Consider the following 19,805-nt stretch of genomic DNA (forward strand, 5'->3'; position numbering starts at 1 on the left):
CATGAAGGAATTGTGTGGAACTCAGAATTATTTAGTGTACATTTGAAGTCAAGATTATTAGCCCTCCTGTGAAGTCTTGTTCTTTCTCAAATGTTTCCCAAATGGTGTTTCACAAAGCAAGGATTTTTTCACAGTAATTCCTATAATGTTCTTTCTTCAGGAAAAAGTCGTATTTGTTTTATTTTGGCTAGAATAAAAGCAGCTTTGAATTTTTTTAAACCATTTTAAGGTCAATATTATTAGCCCCCTTAAGCAATATTTTTGTTTTGATTGTCTGCAGAACAAACCATCGTTATACAACAACTTGCCAAATGACCCTAACCTGCCAAATTAACCCAGTTAACCCTTTAAATTGCACACTTTAAAAGCTAAATACTAGTATCTTGAAAAATATCTAGTAAAATATTATTTACTGTCATCATGGAAAAGATAAAATAAATCGGTTATTAAAACTATACTTTTTAGATATGTGTTGAAAAAATGTTCTCTCCATTAAACAGGAATTGGGGAAAAAAATACAGAGGAGGGCTAATAATTTAGGAGGGCTAATAATTCTGACTTCAGCTGTACATCTTGAATGACCTAAGGAGGAGCAAATCGACAGGAAATCATCATTTTTAGGTGAACTGTCTCTTTAAGGATGACATAACACTAGATCTTAAAAGGATAGTTTTCCAAAAAATAGCAAAATTCTATGGATTTTTTTCTTCTTCAGAAGAATATTAAAGAAGATATTTAGCTTAAACTATGAAGCTTGGGGATTTATAAAATGTCATCAACGGCTTCCAGCAATTTGAGGATAAATTTAAATGAAGCATGTTTATAAACCCTGAATTTAATTTGGTGACATTTATTTTAATGGTTCCCTTTAGACACTCTGTTGACTATAAGTAACTTGGCAACTGCATGTCAACTAGCAGACATTAGAGTATAAATAGACTGTACTAAATATGCTAACACTTTTTTTTCTCGCTGGTTCCTCAACAGTCATTATTCTCAATTTAGCCATATCTGCAAATATGCCAGGCAGCTTATTCTACTAACCCTCACTAATACCCTCAACTAATCTAATGAAAGCTAGATTATTAAATAAGTGAATATACTTGTTTCAATATCGTTGCCTTGGAATGTTAAGGTTCTATCTACATTCTAAATGATTTTGAGATTTTGAGCGTCAAAGTTTTTGCATTCCATATAACAAACAATATGTGTGTATTATAACAGCTCTCTTTCATACATTAACATGACAGAGACCCTAAATGTACTCTAAGGGCCCTATCATACACCCGGCGCATACAAGTGGCGCTAGGCGCGACGCAATTGTTGTTTGGTAGTTTCAGCTTGGCGCAAGAGTCATTTTGACGTGTTGAGGTGCATTGGTGGCGCGTTGCTATTTTGAGGAACTTGAATAGATTGTTCAATAGACAAGATCATAGCTGGTCTATAGTCCAGCGCAGCACGCGTTAGTTGTGCGCCTCGCTTACACACTGCTTAATAAACACAGGATCTACAGCAATACACAAATATCTTTACAAATGAAAAAGAATTAAAATATTAAGGATATATATATATATATATATATATATATATATATATATATATATATATATATATATATATATATATATATATATATATATATATATATATAGGATATAAATATATATAGGATATAAATATAAAGGATTAAAATATTACAAAAATATTATTTTCTAGCCTACATAAATATAAAAACCATACTTTCATGCCTTCATCTCGGGAGGCCTTTTCAGTTTATTCATGACAATTTGCTTTTGTTTAATGTTGTTATTATTATTAGCAGTATTATTTATTATATGCATATTTATATTTGTGAAGCGCTCATTTTTCCACTTACAAAGTCCGCCATGTAAATAGCAAATGCACCATGGCGCGACGCAACTGACTCTTAAAGGGAATGGGAGGTGAGACTCTGATTGGTTTATTCTCAAAACACACCTATAACTCATTAAGAGTATAATCACAACCCTGTAAGACCATGCGCCGTGGTGCAAAGAGGATTTTTCCGTCCTTAAAATAGCAAAATTGGATTCAGACATGTCCTTAATGCGTTTGCGCCCTGCGCCCTGCGCTTTGCACTTTGCGAATGGAAGGTCAAAAAAGAGCCCTAAATGTAAATTATCAAAATTCTCTTAAATTTGCAAACTGGCTAATTCTAAAAAGTCATTTTCCACTTGGAATTATAAGGTTCTATCTCACAGATTATTAATTGAAGCATTACTTTTTAAGAAATACAATCAGCCTGCTTAATAATTTAATTAAAAAAATAAAATTGGTGTTGCAACAATATGTTGATTGAGAATATAAAATTTTTGTTTTCTATAAAATGTATTTAATGTTTTAGGATGATGATTATTTTTTTTTATTTGTTCAAATTAAGCGTACAGTGCAGATGCTAATTTTATGCAATTAAAATATTAAGATTTATTGTAATTAAGAAACAAAAGGAAAAAACTAAATGACGTGGAAATTAGACTGCTTTAGGATTTAGAATTTAGACTGCTGTCCTTGACAAGACCATCTATAAAATGGTCTACAGTGTGGTTTCTTCTCAGTTTTGTGTGGTGCGGCATTATTTAGTCGACTTTGATTTTGTGTTTCTTTCTGGTCTTTCCTGCTGTTAACAGAGCAATCCAGTGGAATGACAAAGAAAGCTGATCCTTATTGGTCCTCGTGTGTGCATTTGAAATGCTGATTAGCTCACAGAAAGAACCATATAGAGCCAAGCTAGAGTTCGACTTTGTAGATAAAACCTTTTTGTTTTTTAAATAAAAAGTCTTAAAATGTGAAGAACTTATAAAAACATCAAATAATGACATGATGTAAATAAGTTGTCATTTAATAAGAATATGAATAACTCCAGATAGAACCTTATAATTCTAAGGTGACAATGTATACTTAGTATACTGTAATATATATTTAATTATAGTTGTAATAAGGGCTGCACGATATTGGAAAAATCTGATATTGCGATAATTTATTTTTTGGCGGTAAATATTGTGATATGAACACAGTTTCAAAAGATAGTTTGAATAACTCTGATGTTTTTTGCTGTTTTAGTCTAACAGTATTCAGGTAGAGAAATTTAATAGTAACAATTGAAAAAAATTCTAGTCGAAATATCTCAAATTCGTAGATCATCAAAATATTGTTTTGTTTTCACCTTAAGTCGACATTTAGAGTTTTTTTTCTTAGAACAAGCTAAATTATCTGCCAATGGGGAAGTAATAAGCTTGTAGATATTTAGATATTTGACCATTTTTTTGTGTAAATAATTAAATGCAATTAATCTTTGTAAAACCTCCAAACATCATTTTTTGTGCCCAAATCTTTTAAACTCTCTTGACTGCTCAGTCACAGGCCTTAAAAACACAAGCAAATGATAAACTTCCACTCTGTTATGGTTCAACTTAGCAGTTACTCTACAAATCGCACGAGTTCTGTTGCTCCTTGTCAACTATAATTCAGACTCAACATTGCAGATCTGGCGATGTGACTATTGCAGATGCACACATTGCGATATTGATGCTGCAACGATATATTGTGCAGCCCTAATTGTAAGATGACAGAATGACAATGAAAATTGTGTAACTTAATATGTATATGGAAAACTGAATAATTTGATTACAATTCACAAATACTTTGCGTGTACATTGTCACATTATGTTAACTTTCATAATTTTTTACACTGATTTATTACACCAATTACAGCGCTAAGATCACTTCAAACATCTAAAATCTGTAATTTTCTGCAACGATACAAGTCTATAACTTTAATAATTTTTGTTTTCTTAATATCACATTCTGAAATGGTAAAAGCTCTGGTCAGCTAGTCAGTGTTGGGATTTTTATGTGGTTCATTGCCCTGGCATCACCATAACAGAAGCATTACTATCACTATAGTGATGTCATGCTGCGGTACAGAGATAAACCCCACAGGCTTATACCTTATCCCCAGCATGACACCAGTAATAATAAATAAATTGTGTGAGGAAATGAATAATCAGACACCTTGAGATAAGCTTCAGTCTGCTGACCTACTGACTGAGAGAGTGTTGGACTGATATCAGCTCTGAAAAGGAGAGCACTAATGTGATACTATACTGACATGAAGACTCATGGGATGACTAGTGGAAAAGTGTATAGGCTAAAGGTTTACATTGTCAAATAACTTTTATTTTCGTGGTGTTGATGCTTAAATAGAGCCTTTTATAAGTCTTAAAAAGGAAAATAATAAGTAATCTGACGCATTCTAATAGGGTTGTCACAATACTGGAGTTCAGTACTAATCCAATACTGAAATTTTAGAAACGTCCATTTCTGCTGTTGGGCGAATTCTTAAACACTGTTGATTTGCTATTGTGTATACGTGCTCGAAAGAAATGACTGTGATTGGCCGTGAAGTTCATCAGTTCACCGGACTTACCGCTGTTTACTGAGTGTAACCACAAATACAGGAACACTGGACCGTTTTAAAGTTGTGATTCATCAGCAGATCGCTTGTATGTCAGCTTATAGACAAACCAGCCGATCGACGTGACTTTGAAACTCTTAAATGTTTGTGGGAAATGAACGTTTTTAAAATTCAAGTACCGATTGGTACCGTGACAACACTACATTCTAATAGTACACTACCGGTCAAAAATTTGGATTTTTAAATGTTTAAAAAAAGCTTCTCCTGCTCACCAAGGCTGCATTTATTTAATCAAAACTACAGTACAAATTGTAAAATTGTGAAATGTTGTTGCACTATGAAATAACTGTTCAAAAGTAGTTTATCATTTAATTTAGTAATTTATTCCAGTAGTTTTAAAGATGATTTTTCAGCTTCATTACTCCAGTCTTCAGAGTAACATGATTCTTCAGAAATCATTCTAAAATTTATTATTATTATTATTATTATTATTATTATTATTATTATTATTATTATTATTATTATTATTATTAATACCTGTTACAAATTTTATTATAAAAAAATAATGACTGGAGTAATATTTTCATTTGAAACTACATACAATAAGAAAGCAGTCATTTAAAATTGTAATAAATATTGAACAATTTCACCATTTTTTTTTTTACATTTAATAAATGCCGCCTTGATGAACAATAATTTTCTTTAAAAAACCTCACTCAAAACTTTTGACCGGTTGTGTATGTAAAAAAACAAAAACAAACCAGTATTACATTTTTATTCACACGTGTCCCAAATATCGTAATTTCCTTGCAGTATTGTTTGTTTATTAAGAAATTAATATTTCTGTTCAGCAAGAATGAGGTAAATTTGATATTTTAGGGGTTTAAAAATGTATAAAAGATAATTATTAAGCAGCACAACTGTTGCCAGCAATGAGAATAATAAGAAATGTTTCTTGAGCATATAAGAATAATTGCTGAAGCATCGTTTAACATAAAAATGTGTGGTAATATATTAAAATGCTTAAAACTAAATGTTTTTTAGTTAACTCATTTTTAAAGGGCAGTATTTGATCTGAAATGGCAGATGTTTCGAATCCAAACAATTCTCATTTCAGCTAAACAGTTATTTATTTCTAAAAAAAAGATTCAGAATTTTTCGAAATGAACCAAGGAATATGCACTTGTATAGCAATAAAAAACAATATCCATGTCTTATTACTAAAATATTGAAATATAAACATACTTTGATCATATATTGGTTAATTTAATAGCTGAATCAGAATTTTAAATTGATTAATTGACTATATAAATTTATTGACATTTATTATTATTTATTATTGACAATTTATTGATCTAACACATTTTGTTTTCTGAAGTCTATTTGTAAATTCAGTTTGTTTTGTCATGCTTTTGAGTGGCACATTGAAATAAAAGTTGTGTTCACATGTTACTTAAATGTTTAAACTTATTTACAAAATAACAACTCTACAATAAATACTACTGTATTCATCCAATATATCATCCATCTCCTAGTGCGTAATATTTTGCTTGTGTTTGTTTCGTACACTCAAGCGTGTGTGTTTTGTGTTGGATCTTGTATTAGACAAATATTCAAACACTGAAACAGACATGCTTCGTGACGGCTTCACAGTGGCTTTTCGGTTGCTGTTGAGTGAGTGCTGTGACCTCTAGACACACGTCTGTGGTGTGTTGCTGACAGAAATCTCCTCTCCAGCTACACTGAATGTGACAGGCTGATAATCACCACGACAGCTACTATACAACCACAACACACAGCATCAGCTGCTGCTTCAGCCTTTAATGCGTGTGTGACGCATATGAACGACAATTAGAGAAATAGGAGGACCAACTTCCGTGGCTTCTATCAGGGAGGAATTCGAGCTGAGCTGTTTAGTAGTAATGTTTATGATGAAATGTGATGTTTACTCCATTACAAACCAGTCATACAAGCTGCCTGTCTTCAGCATTTCCCCTTACTCATTATCACGAGCGTGTTTGTTTTTTGATCTGTCATTTCAGCCATGGAATAATGGTATGTTGTGTTAAGCTGGTCTTCATCTGGTGTTTTTGATGAGCTGTTGCTGCCGTCATTGTTTATCTTGAAGCCACAAAGAATCTTTCGAGTTTAATTTCTTGATCAGGGGGAACTAAAAAATCAGTTTTGCAGCTTATTTCTTGGGATATAAGATATAAGTTTCATGCATTTAATGAAAAGTCATAGTTCTTTCGCATAATATTGCATCATGTTATTAAATATTTGACAGCTACATGGATTTAGCAAATCTGCACAATAACAAATCTGGGTGTAAATATTTCTTTGGAATATAAATCGTTGTTTTATAATTGGCTTTAAATGGCAATTCACCATTTTTCCAAGCATGTTATTGATTTTGCTGCTTTTGATATTGCTGATCTTTGGTGATGTGTGCTAGACTTCTCTAGTAATTTTGTCTGCTTAAACTATTTTTTAAAATTCATCTATGCTTTTAAATGCGCCTTTATCTAATTGATAACTCATACAATAACTCATAACATAGAACTACGGCTACGTTTACATGACAGCAACTGTGTTTTGAAAAAGTTTAATTTCTACACGCAACATTTTTAAAACAAAGCGCATTTATACCCTAACACATCCACAAATATAGCCAAAAATTCTGTATTACATAATACCAGATCAGTATTCTGCATTGTCATTATGTTTGTAAACCGTATTTCCAGCCAGGGGAACGATGAGCTACATATCGTCACCGGCTCGGCACTCATGTCTACATTATTAAAAAAGCCTTGTTGCCTATGCAAGTTTGACTTCTAGTTGATCATTTGGTATCAGAAGAGATTTACATGAAAGACAAAGGCCTCTAGATTACACTTATTTTACCAAAATAAAATACGATCGTGCCTTGATTTTTAATTGTTTAATTAGGACAGTAAGGTCTGGCTTTGCTTAGACAAAAGTCTTGTCACTTAACAGAAATAATGTACAGTATAAAATATAAAGTCATGGTGCAGTGGAAAAAGAATTAATATTGTGTATGACTTTTATGAGTTTGGAGAACTGCGTCCATACATCTCTGCAATGACTCAAATAACGTATTAATAAAGTCATCTGGAATGGCAGAGAAAGCATTCCTGCAGGACTCCCAGAGTTCATCAAGATTCTTTGGATTCATCTTCAGTGCCTCCTCCATCTTACCCCAGACCTTTTCAATAATGTTCATGTTTGGTGACTGGGCTGGCCAATCCTGGAGCACCTTGACCTTCTTTGCTTTCAGGAACTTTGATGTGAAGGCTGAAGTATGAGAAGGAGCGCTATCCTGCTGAAGATTTTGCCCTCTCCTGTGGTTTGTAAAGTAATGGGCAACACAAATGTCCTGATACCTCAGGCTGTTGATGTTGCCGTAAGTTATTATTTGTTGCTCTTACAACTGGAATCAATGACAAGACTTTTGTCAGGGAGTGTATGTATAATTTATCATGTGTGTAAGATCCATCTCCACTTTTGATTGTAATATGAAGTAGATCCACACTTTGCTGATGAAGCTTTAGGAAATACTTGAGCACTACAACATACTCCACCGTTTTTGTGTATGTTTGCTTGCACTTGCCTTTAATCTACACTCCCCTAAACACTATGTACATCACATGACATCACTGTTTTCAAAGGTTTTCATTTTTGGGTGTTTACATAGACACAACAAGGCAGCATTTTCAAAAACTTCCACCTTCTTTTTAAATTTATACACATTCAGTCACAAATCTTATGTTGTTGTGTAAACAAAAAGAGGCAAAACATCTGAAAAGTTGAGTTTTTGGCTGAAAACATTTCATGAAAATGACCTGCCCTTAGTCCTGCCCTATTCTGAACAGTAGGTGTGTGCTATATTTATTGTCCATGGATTGTAACTTTTTTGGTCTTTAACTTTCCGTTCATCCGTGAAGATGAAATCTTGAAAAAAAAGCCCAAAATATTATGGTTTCTGCAAAAAATGTTAAGCAGCACAACTTAATAGTTCTTCCAGCATTGAAAATAATAAATGATTTATTTTTTTTTCTCCAAATCAAATACTCTATTAACCTAATTCCTGAAGATCAAGTGACACTGAATACTGCTACAGCTTTTAAAATGACAAAGAAAAACAATATTTGACAACATTATTATTTTTTACTGCTTTTTGATCAAATAAGTTCAACCATGGTGAGCATAGGTGTATAGAATAGCAGTATTAAGCTTAAAATGTATTCTAGCATGGGAGTTTAACTTTCGGCTATTCATTCATTTTCTTTTCGGCTTAGTCCCTTTATTAATCTGGGGTCGCCACAGGGGAATAACCTGCCAACTTATCCAGCATATGTTTTACTCAGCGGATGCCCTTCCAGCTGCAATCCATCACTGGGAAACATTCATACACACTCATTCACACACATACACTATGGACAATTTAGCTTACCTAATTGACCTATACTGCATGTCTTTGGACTTGTGGGGGAAACCGGAGCACCCGGAGGAAACCCACACGAACACGGGGAGAACATGCAAACTCCACACAGAAATGCCAACTGACCCAGCTGAGACTCGAACCAGCGACCTTCTTGCTGTGAGGCGATCGTGCTATATTCGGCTAATTCCGCATATAATTTTGTCTTTGATCCAAAGTATCCAAAGGCAATTGCTCTACTGCTGTGTCACATTATAGATAGTGATCAGACTTACCGTATGGAGTGTGATTCTGGGAAGTGGGAATGACTCTAAATCTGTGACCAAACCCTGATATGAATCTCAAGATCAAGACCACGATACACTTTACAGTGAGCTTAAATTGAAAAGCAAACAAGAATTTTATAAACAGTGTTAGAATGTAATTTGTGAGTGTAAAACACTCTTGGGTTCCTTTAAGAGGGTTGACATAACCGATTTAGATTTTCAAAGACGTTTCACAACTGTTGAAGTCAATACTAGCCTATATATGCCACCACATGATGTAAATATCTGGAAATTTCTTAATGAGTCTGCACTAAATCTGTGACCGAACATTGATGTAAATCTCAAGGTCAAAACCAGCGATTTGAAAGATTTACAATGAGCTTGAATTGAAAAACATACAAGAATCCTATAAACAACGTTTGAATGTAATTTGTGACTTTGGAACACTCTTGAGCTCCTTTTAGAGGGTTGACCTAACCGATGCAGCTTTTGAAAGACGTTTCACCACTGTTAAAGTCAATATTAAATATGGCTCCACACGATGTAAATATCTGGAAACTTCTTTACTGAGTCTGCACTGAATCTGTGACTGAACATTGATCTAGATCTCAAGATTAAGACCAGCGATTTGATAGATTTACAGTAAGATGGAATTGAAAAACAAACAAGAATCCTATTAACAATGTTAGAATGTAATTCGTGAGTTTGCAACACTCTTGGGTTCCTTTTAGAGGGTTGACTTAACCAATTTAGCTTTTTTAAAGACGTTTCACCACTGTTGAAGTCAATAATAGCCGATATATGCCGCCACAGGAAGTAAATATCTGGAAACTTCTTAATGAGTCTGCACTGTATCTGTGACCGAACATTGATATATATATTTCGAGATCAAGACCAATGATTTGATAGATTTACAATGAGCTTGAATTGAAAACCCAAACAAGAATATAATTTGTGAGTTTAGAACATTGAGTTCCTTTAAGAGGTTCAATTTAACTGATTTTGCTTTTCAAAGAAGTTTCACCACTGTTAAAGTCAATATTATATATGACACCACATGATGTAAATATCTGGAAACTTCTTTAGGGAGTCTGCACTGAATTTGTAACCGAACATTGATATAGATCTTGATATCAAGACCAGCGATTTGATAGATTTACAATGAGCTTGAATTAAAAACCAAACAAGAATCCTATAAACAATGTTAGAATGTAATTTGTGACTTTGGAACACTCTTGAGCTTCTTTTAGAGGGTTGACGTAACCGATTTAGCTTTTGAAAGACGTTTCACCACTGTTGAAGTCAATATTAGCCTATATATGCCTCCATATGATGTAAATATCTGGACACTTAATGAGTCTGCACTAAATCTGTGACCGAACATTGATCTAGATCTCAAGATCAAGACCAACGATGTGATTAGATTTATAATAAGCTTCAATTGAAAATAAAACATCTTATTAACAATGTTTGAATGTAATGTGTGAGTTTAAAACATTCTTAAGTTTCTTTTTGAAGTTTAAGGGATTTCCCTTGATTAAGACAAGTCAGTATGTGGTCACATTATGTATAAATGAAAGCATCAGACTCATTATTAACAGCCTGAACTCTGGAAACTTTTGGAGTGAGTCGGCGCTGGGTGTTTATCATTAAGTCAGAAAGCGCAGGCCGTTTGCTGGAACTGGGAGAGGCAGGAAGAGTGTGATGTCAGACAGGGAAGTGAACGGGAAACAGAATGAGGGGGAGGAGTGGGCTGTGGAGAGAGGGCGACGGCCTTCCCATTTCCTGGCAGCTTCTCTCTTTCGCTTTCTGCCAGTGCTGTGTGCGAGAGTCTGAGCAGGCGATGAAGACCACCACAGCTGGGACTGTAATTGGACTTTCTACTCATTCGCTTTGAAGGATCCCAACGCAAACCTGAGGAATACTTGCTTGACTGCGCATTCAACAGAAGACAATACCATGTATAGTAGATATGGAGGTACTCTGTTGTGCTTAAGTTAACAGTGAGATGTGTTTTAGGTACTTTAGGTACTTTCATTTCTCTAAAGCTGACCACACCGTTGAGTAGTTTAATAGCAGATTTTTTAAACAGCTTTTCAGCTCAAATTTGTTCTCTGCAGTAGAATATATAAAAGAAAGGAACTTTTGTGACATGTCATTATCACTTGTTGTGTACTTGAACTAAAACTTCTTTACGGAGTCTGCACTGACTTTGTAACCGAACATTGATATAGATCTTGATATCAAGACCAGCGATTTGATAGATTTGAAGGATCCCAACGCAAACCTGAGGAATACTTGCTTGACTGCGCATTCAACAGAAGACAATACCATGTATAGTAGATATGGAGGTACTCTGTTGTGCTTAAGTTAACAGTGAGATGTGTTTTAGGTATTGTTATGTATCTGATTTTGCTGAGTTTCATAGTGAATGTTGGTGTTTTTGTTGTAAAGGTGTTTGGGTTTGTTTATGGTCATGTGGGTTATGGTGACTGAATTATTTCAAATGATCATTGTGTTTTATTGTAGAATGATTTTTCTCTTTTCTCTGCTCATTGAAATTCTTCTGCATTGGCTGAGTTAAGCTTTGTTTTGACTTGCCAAGGACTCCGACAGCTTTAGTTCAAGTACACAACAAGTGATAATGACATGTCACAAAAGTTCCTTCCTTTTATATATTCTACTGCAGAGAACAAATTTGAGCTGAAAAGCTGTTAAAAAAATCTGCTATTAAACTACTCAACGGTGTGGTCAGCTTTAGAGAAATGAAAGTAATCTGTAAAGAGATTTGATACAGTTCCTCACTCCAGGAGTTGTGTGCTTTCACAGGCCTGAGTTAGTTTGGAGGGGAATGATGGTGGTTTTTGTCATTGTTCAACACTGTTTCTGTCCAGATGTTTCTGGGATTTGTGGAGAGACCATTGTCCTCCTGGGACAGGCGTCCCACTGGGTTCCCATGCGATGGTACTGTACTCAAGTGAGCCAGAGTGTGTTTACTTTGGGCTACTCTTCGGCCTGGCACTGTGGGGTCATCTAGAACAAACACACAGGGAGGTCCTTAAGTTTACCTCTGGTTTACTTAAAGCTAAAGCTGTAAATGCTCATTTAGATGATCCTCGCAACTCCAGACCACAGGTCTGGCCAAACGTTGCAGAGAACTGTTGAAACTATTGGCTTATTATTAATGACATCTCTTAACATTTGAGCTAATCCAAAGATTTGCAGTTGGAGAGGGAGGAAAGGGAAACAGAGTGAGTTTCTTGTTTCAGGCCTTCTCTCAGAGAATGGAAGGAAGGATACACCATGTGGGGCAAATGTTAAGCGCTAAGGGATTTCAAAAAGCCACATGACTATTATTAACTCTCAAGGTGCTTGTTGTCATATCCTGATATTGAAGATTTTCATCGCAGCATTTTATTACAAAATATTCATAGAAAATAGTGAGACGTATCGGTTAAGCTGATGTTAATATTATTGTCAACCTTTTATCAATATTTGATATTAAGTGCGAAAAAAGTAGCCTAGAGCAGTTGGTCCTCAACCACCGAGTACCGGGCACAAGAAATCGTTAATTATTTTCATTTAATTTATTATCTGAGTCTAAAAATCTGTTATTTTGAAAAATTAACGTATTCTCTCGGTTACATCTTGGTCACTTGAGCACCCAAATTTAACCCAAAAGAAGCAAAAAAAAAAAGTCCGAAACAGAGGTCTTTGAAATGTTTCTTTGCGAAAGGGGAAAAGGTCCAGTGAAGGACCCACAAACTGCCAAGGAATGGGTCCGCAACCCATTTATCAACAAATCAGGTGAATCCATCAGGAAGATCAACTGCTGGAGATCACAAATGATGGCGGCCTCTCAGGGGCCATTCGCATATCCTGTCTTTTCTAGAGTTTGCGCAAGTTCGTTATTTCCAGTGAAGGTGTGCAACGTGACGTGCTTACGCCTTCCACTACCTACTTCGTGGTAAAATTGTCAAGGGTGAGCAGTCTACAGTGATAAAAAGGTTGGGGACCACTGGCCTAGAGCAATTTTTAAATATGCCAACTGCTTTGTTTATCATTCACACCAACTTTTTTGTTTGCTTGTTTATTTTTATTAATTATTCATTTTTACTATGTACCTTTTTCTTATGTTAAGAGAATACCAGCACAGAGTGTCAAGTGAGATTGCAAAGGTGCAGGATTGATCCCAGATACCACGCTGTGATGTTTTGAGAGTCGACTGTCTTTGCTTGTTCCCACCGAGGTTTTTTTGGGACACCGCTTTAGGTTTCCTCCCCTCTGGCCGTATATCCTACTAGTGTTTGTTTGACGGACACCAGACTCTGGTAATCTGTGATATGAATGGAATGTGACCGAGACAGAGAGGCTACTGGCTCCAGCATAATGAATGTCCTATCATCACAGAGAAAGAAGTGGAAAGCCTGCTTTTATTTCACAGGTGTTCACTCAAACCTGTAGCAGCGTCTGGATGGAGCTTGAAAACTGTGACTGTTGTGTATGCATTCATAAAATATGGCCTGGTGCATCATCCCATTAATTTGGCTTGTTTGACAGAGTGTGTAATTGTTGGATTCTAGTTGGTTAGTGTCAGATCGGGGTGTGGAGGCCCCCAGGTGCGTTGTTTTTCTGGAATAGTCCTGGAGCAAAGCCAGACCACCAGAACAATGCAGCCGCTCTGATCCACATGCTTCACAAGAGCCTGACCAGCTTTGGTTATTGTCAAAACCTGCGGTCACACTGTCCAACCATTTCACGAGTGGTGGCGTTGGGTCCTGTTGGACAGGTGGGAACTCAGCGTAGAACAACAGCTGGAAGGATGAAGCTTTGATGGTGTTTATTTGCTCTCGGTGAACTCTTCCGGTGTATGAAGGGAATGTAGGAGACGTCTGATTCCCACTGGAGTCATGGCGAAGGAGGAGAATGTGTCACTTGCCTTGTTTATCTGGTGACACAAAGCAGGAAGGAGGCCCGCCAGCAGGTGTTTGTGTTTGTGTGTTTGCGTTAAGGTATTTTCTATGAGGTCTGTCAAGGGAAATATCTTCTCTTCAGTTTCTCTGGTTCATTCAGATGCTATAGATTAAAGTTAAAATTCAGTATGTTTTTTTAAGCGTAGAGCTGAAATGTATATAGATAATCATTGATATCAATTTAAACTTGTCTAAAATGTATTTGCTGTTGAATAGTATTTAGATCTCCTTTAAGCTAATGTAATGGCCTTCAGTAATGCAGTTAGAAAAAAAACTGTGTCAGCGTATCTTGTGGTTAGAATTACAACTTGATTTTCAGCTTTAATCACATTAAACTTGACCTGATTGTCCAGTTTGTAAAGAGTAAATCTTATTTTCCTTCAGTTTTAATAGCTCTTTAAGCCATTTTGACAACTGTGGAAAAAAAATACAAATATGTAACTTAAAATAAAGCATCTAATCCCATACATTTAGTTTGTTCAATATACATGAGATGAGAGTCATCTTAGGGTTGGGCAGTGTAGACCAGTTTAGCACCGTATGATGTCTAATGTGAAACATCGCGATGGACGATGGCATCATCGTCGTGGGCGGTGGTGAATTGATTATTTATGAATAATTAATTAATAACAAATTAATTATTTGTAGCCTGTTTCAACTTCCTGACCCACATCCTCTTTGTTTTACCTATAACCAAATCATAAATAAATAAAGATAAGTTACACACAAATTACCACCTGTCAATCACTTTTTGCCCGGGACTCTGGCATGAATAGGCAGAGTGATCTGTGTCGTTACAATGGCGTTGACAAACTTGGTTGGTTAAAAAAGGTGCACAACCAACCGCAACCAACCAACAGTATCTGAGGTTTTCGTTAAAATTCCTAAGTACAAGCGTGAAAGCGAAAGATAGAAGCAGTGTACTGACGCTGTGACGCGTTACCTGATAGATTCAAAAGACCGAAGAGTCATTATATAGAGATAGGATTAATTAAATATCACATATAACAACTATAGTGAGACGCGATCCAGCTGTACATCCTTGATAAACTGTTTGACGTGCACTGCTCTCTGTGGTTTTGTGCCGAACCACCCGCTGACTGCCTGGAGCTCAGGCGCGTGCATACACTGCAGCGCATGACAGAGCACGTGTGATGTGCATTTTCAGCGGTGTAGTGTCGAAGGAGGGCTTCTCAGTAATGCTAGATGAAACGCCAGTGTGGTTTTGGTCTAAAATGCCATTTTAAAACTAAGATGTTTTAGTGTAAACGGGGTTAAGTGTGTATTTTTCATGAGCATGTTGCTGCTGCTTAGAGGGCAGGGTGAAGGATCGCAATGCTGGCTCAACATCGTGATGTCTATCGGTCATCAGTGATGGACGATGGTATTGATTATTGACCCAACCCTAATGCATCGTTTGCTTTTTCGATACATTTGAAAATGTAAGACATTTTGTATGCCAAATCTACTTATTGTATTATTATTATTGTAGAAAAACAACAATTTTACTAATATTATATTACAGTAATATAAACTATTGATACAATTGCAATTGCGATGCAATTATTTAACATTTTAAAACCTGAAGAGATTAACTTGTTTTATGTAGTATTTTGACTAACTTCAAAAATTATGTTTAATTGTTTAAAGTCTGCTGATTGATCAGTGGATGATCATAATAGTGGTTTTTAGAATGATACGTTGTAATCCTTGTTCTGTTATTTGAAATGGTTCAAAGATTTTTGTAGGGATGCTCTGACATCACATGTGACATCACTTTGTGATTTGAATGCAGTTATTTGTATGGGTGTAATTTTCTGTCATGCATGAGTTGTTTAACCAATTACAAACATAAAACCAAGTCAGCTGACCAATCAGAAAGCACTTTGAGCATTTTAGATAAAGCGCTTTTGTTGAAATGAGAAATTGCAAATTCACAATTTAAAGCCCAGTTTACTGAATGATGCATTGTAAATGAATTGTGTGGTAAGAGATGTATAGAATAAAGATCAAATTTAGGATTTATCTCTACCAGTAGTTATCTGCAGATGTTATTTTTCTTTCCTCTCTCCATCAGACAGTTAAATATCCTGCGGGAAATGAAAAAATTCCACTTCCCTCAGTGTTGAACCGTTTCCCCTCCTCCATACTTGGAAGCACAAAAGTTTTTTTTTTTTTAATTTCCCCTCAGCATCAACAGACCTGTTTACACTCTCCACTGATCACCAGACAAACAAAGACACCTTGAATAATTCAAATCTGTAATGCTTTTGAAATATTGAATCTTTTTGCTCAGTAAGCTTGGTTGTTATAGTTGGTTTGCTAATTGAGTTGATCATTTACTTCGGAAAGCTTTTAATATTGTAATTCAAAGAAGACTAATACTGTATGTTTTATAGGAACAAGTTGTGCAAATCCCTAAAAAAACAAAGTCATCAGAGCTCATTTAAAAAAAAAAACATGAATCCAGTTCCTAATGCAACATTCCAGTAAGACAATCTGGATGTTTTTCGCCTCTCTGTGGAGGTTTTAGGCTGGAAGGCAGAATATGTCCTCCTCTGTTCCCCAGCCGTGACGCTCTCTTGCTGGGCACAGTGCAAATAATTCTGCCTTCAGCAACTCTGCCGGACTCTGAATGAAAATCACATAGCTGAAATACTTCAGTCAGTCTAGAGAGTCGCAGATGGGCTTCAGCATCCTCATTACTGAAAAATGAGGCATTTCACACTGAAGATCTTCATTATGTGCAGAAATCTGTCTTATAGGTTGTTCCTCTGCTTTGGGTTTAAAATAAACTTTAGCTTCCTTCCTGAATCCAGTGATGCATTGCTGAATCCAGGGCACTGCCCTTTGTTGCTGATCAAAACTAAAAGCGCTGACTGTCCTAGTCAGGGTCATTATGGTGACTAAACCTCACTTGTGTTGACGTCACATTTTAAATGACCCCATGGGCTCAGATATGCAGGCTCACACCTCTGAATCTCTGTAATCTGACTTCAAGGCCTGTTTCTCTCCCTTTGCTCTTCTGTGGAAAGATTACATCTTAATTCAATTTAACACAAAAGTAACTGCTTTCGGCCAAGCTGCTGCGGTTACATAATGCTTTGTGCTGGATAAGTGGTCTTATTATAAAACTATAAGGTTTTGTTATGTTGATCATTGCTCTTGATATTGTAATAATGGCTATCAGCGTCAGTTAATAGAATAATACATAAAATAGGTTTTTGTGGTTGGAGAAATTCCACATATTATGGCATAAAATAAAATAAAAATATGGATTTTTGTTAGTTAAATTAAATTTTTTGTTGTTAGTTATACTTAACTAGTTTATTGCTTTTCCAGCATTTGTAAACTTCTCATTAGATATTGAAGACTTAAAAATTTTTCATCAAAGTAATAATAATAATATAGCACATAAAAACTAAACCTCTGTCAGCTTACACCAAGTTCAAACTGCACGATTTTCAAAGATGTTTTCACACTGCATGACTACAGTTCCGTCGCTGCTGTTCACACTGCAAGATGAATCGGCGACGGGGTTTTACAGTGCATGACTTTAAAATATGAAGGATTACAGACAACTTCGTCTCGTTCCGCAAACTACGTCTCACAACCAAACACACACGAGAAGTGACATGGAAACAAGTCACGTAGTATATCTTTTGTTATTAACTATATGAATAAGACTTTAGTGGGGTAGAAAATTTACTTATTTTGCTAATTATGCTTGGATAGAGCATAATAGGAAATTCTATATTTCATTCATATGATATATATCATCATATTACACAGCCCTATGTAAACTTACCATAAGCAACTCTTATTAAGTGTCTCTTTGTGCTTGAACGATCCAGTTTATGAAATTCATGCATTATACAGAGGTCACAATATTTTGGTTTAGGGCCCATTTACTTCAAACCTTTGCGGAATATCACAGTTAACACTCTTCATTCATTTTCACATTCTACTTTAATAGTGACAGCCATGTTAGATGTAGTATAATTGTGGAGGTGGCATTATTCCTACCTCTTCATCTTGAATTCTACAGACCTTTTTCTCATCTTGCCACTAGCCCTCATTAATTTCCAACCCAGATGTTTTTCCATGTTCACGTAACATGCTCCTGAATTTCTGCTGTACTGATAACTTCAGACTTTTGATAGTGATAAATGTGACTGATTTGTTTGCACTAGCAGTCTATCTTTGTTAATCCGCAGGTGTATCTCTGGTTTAAGTGTCTGTGTTTGTGTGCTCTCATATCTTCCCTGTCTTTTTTTTGCACATCGTCTTAGCTGTGGGCTGAGCAGATCCGTATGGTTCCTGTCCTGGTTGAGATCCTCAGTGATTGGTGTGGTGTTAAGTGTAATCTTGACTCTGTCCTCCCACGTTGTGTCCACTGAGTGTTTTTATGTCTGATATGCCATGACATGGACAATGATAAAAGGCCTCACTGATTATACACAAGGAACTTCACGAAGGGCTTATCTAGAAACTGTTTATCTATGCTGAAGAGCATGATTTGTCTCTTTGTTTTCCAGCATGACTAAGCCAGGGTGATATAACTAAAACATATATAGTTATGATTAGCTTAGTGTAATGGGGTTCTATTTAACGATCTAGATGTAAAGTCTAAAGCGATTGATGCAAAAGCATTAGGAGCTTGTCCGAATTCACTTTTCCTATTTTAGGGACAGACAAATGTGGTTTGTGCTGCGGCGCATGGTCTAACAGGGTTGTGCTTATAGGTTGTGTTTTGAGCTTAACGCGCATTAAACCAATCAGAGTTATGGGTTGGTTTAATGTGATTGGTTTAATCAAATTTGCTATTTACATGGCAGACTTTGTAAATGGAAAAAGTGAATGCTTCACTAGCGAGAAAACAGTTAAACAGACCTGTAGCGAGGATAAAGAACGGGCCTCCTCCATTTCGCCTCTTTACTTTCACTTTACGTTACTCCTTTACTTCATTGAGTAAGGAAACGGTGTTGTACGCACTCCACTGAAGACATCCATTAGCCTGCATATTTAATTTAGTTTGAGCACAAAGATTTGTTTCAAAACTATTTCTAAATTCAGTCTTAATTTCCAGCAAATGAACAAATGAACAATAATAACAAAGTGTGCTCAAAAAACAGAGTTATATCCAAACACAAGTCCTATTCTTATGCCCCATATAGTGATGCATACATCTCCAAAACGCGACAGGTGGAAAAATCTAAACTTAGTTTAAACAAATAAACAAATAAATATGCATAAAATAAATAATACTGCTAATAATAATAACATTATACAAATGCAAATTGTCATAAATAAACTAAAAAAGCCCCCTGACATGAAGGCATAGAGGTAGTGGTTTTAATATTTATGTAGAAAATAATACTTTTTGTAACATTTTAATCCTTTAATTTTTTTCATATGTAAAGATATTTGTGTGTTGCTGTATATCCTGTGTGTATTAAGCAATGTGTATGCATTTGGACCTGCATAGGTGCATAACTAATGCGCTCTGCTTTAGACTTTAGACCAGCTTTCTGTTGGTCAGTAGCTGGATCCATTTCAGTTCCTCAAATTAACAACGCGCCAACTTTTTTTAAAGCAGAAAACTCATGAGTCCACAAAGTGGCACAAATGGATTTGCTATTTAAACAACG

The 19,805-nt window shown here is 35.6% G+C and overlaps 1 protein-coding gene across 3 annotated transcripts in view; it reads left to right on the forward strand.

Annotated features, from left to right (window-relative positions):
* The window catches only part of ripor1 (RHO family interacting cell polarization regulator 1), a 155,517-nt gene that overhangs the window by 81,804 nt on the left and 53,908 nt on the right, over positions 1-19,805 (forward strand). Inside the window, exon 1 of one of the 3 annotated variants that reach the window (XM_056478092.1) lies at positions 11,453-11,532. The exons of the other annotated variants lie outside the window; for them this stretch is intronic. Within the exon in view, the coding sequence (XP_056334067.1) occupies positions 11,514-11,532 (19 nt within the window). The 5' untranslated portion in view covers positions 11,453-11,513. Of the gene's footprint in view, positions 1-11,452; positions 11,533-19,805 lie in introns of those variants that run through there. 3 annotated transcript variants of the gene reach the window in all.

The sequence above is a fragment of the Danio aesculapii genome, chromosome 18 (assembly GCF_903798145.1).
Source record: "Danio aesculapii chromosome 18, fDanAes4.1, whole genome shotgun sequence".
NCBI lineage: Eukaryota > Metazoa > Chordata > Actinopteri > Cypriniformes > Danionidae > Danio > Danio aesculapii.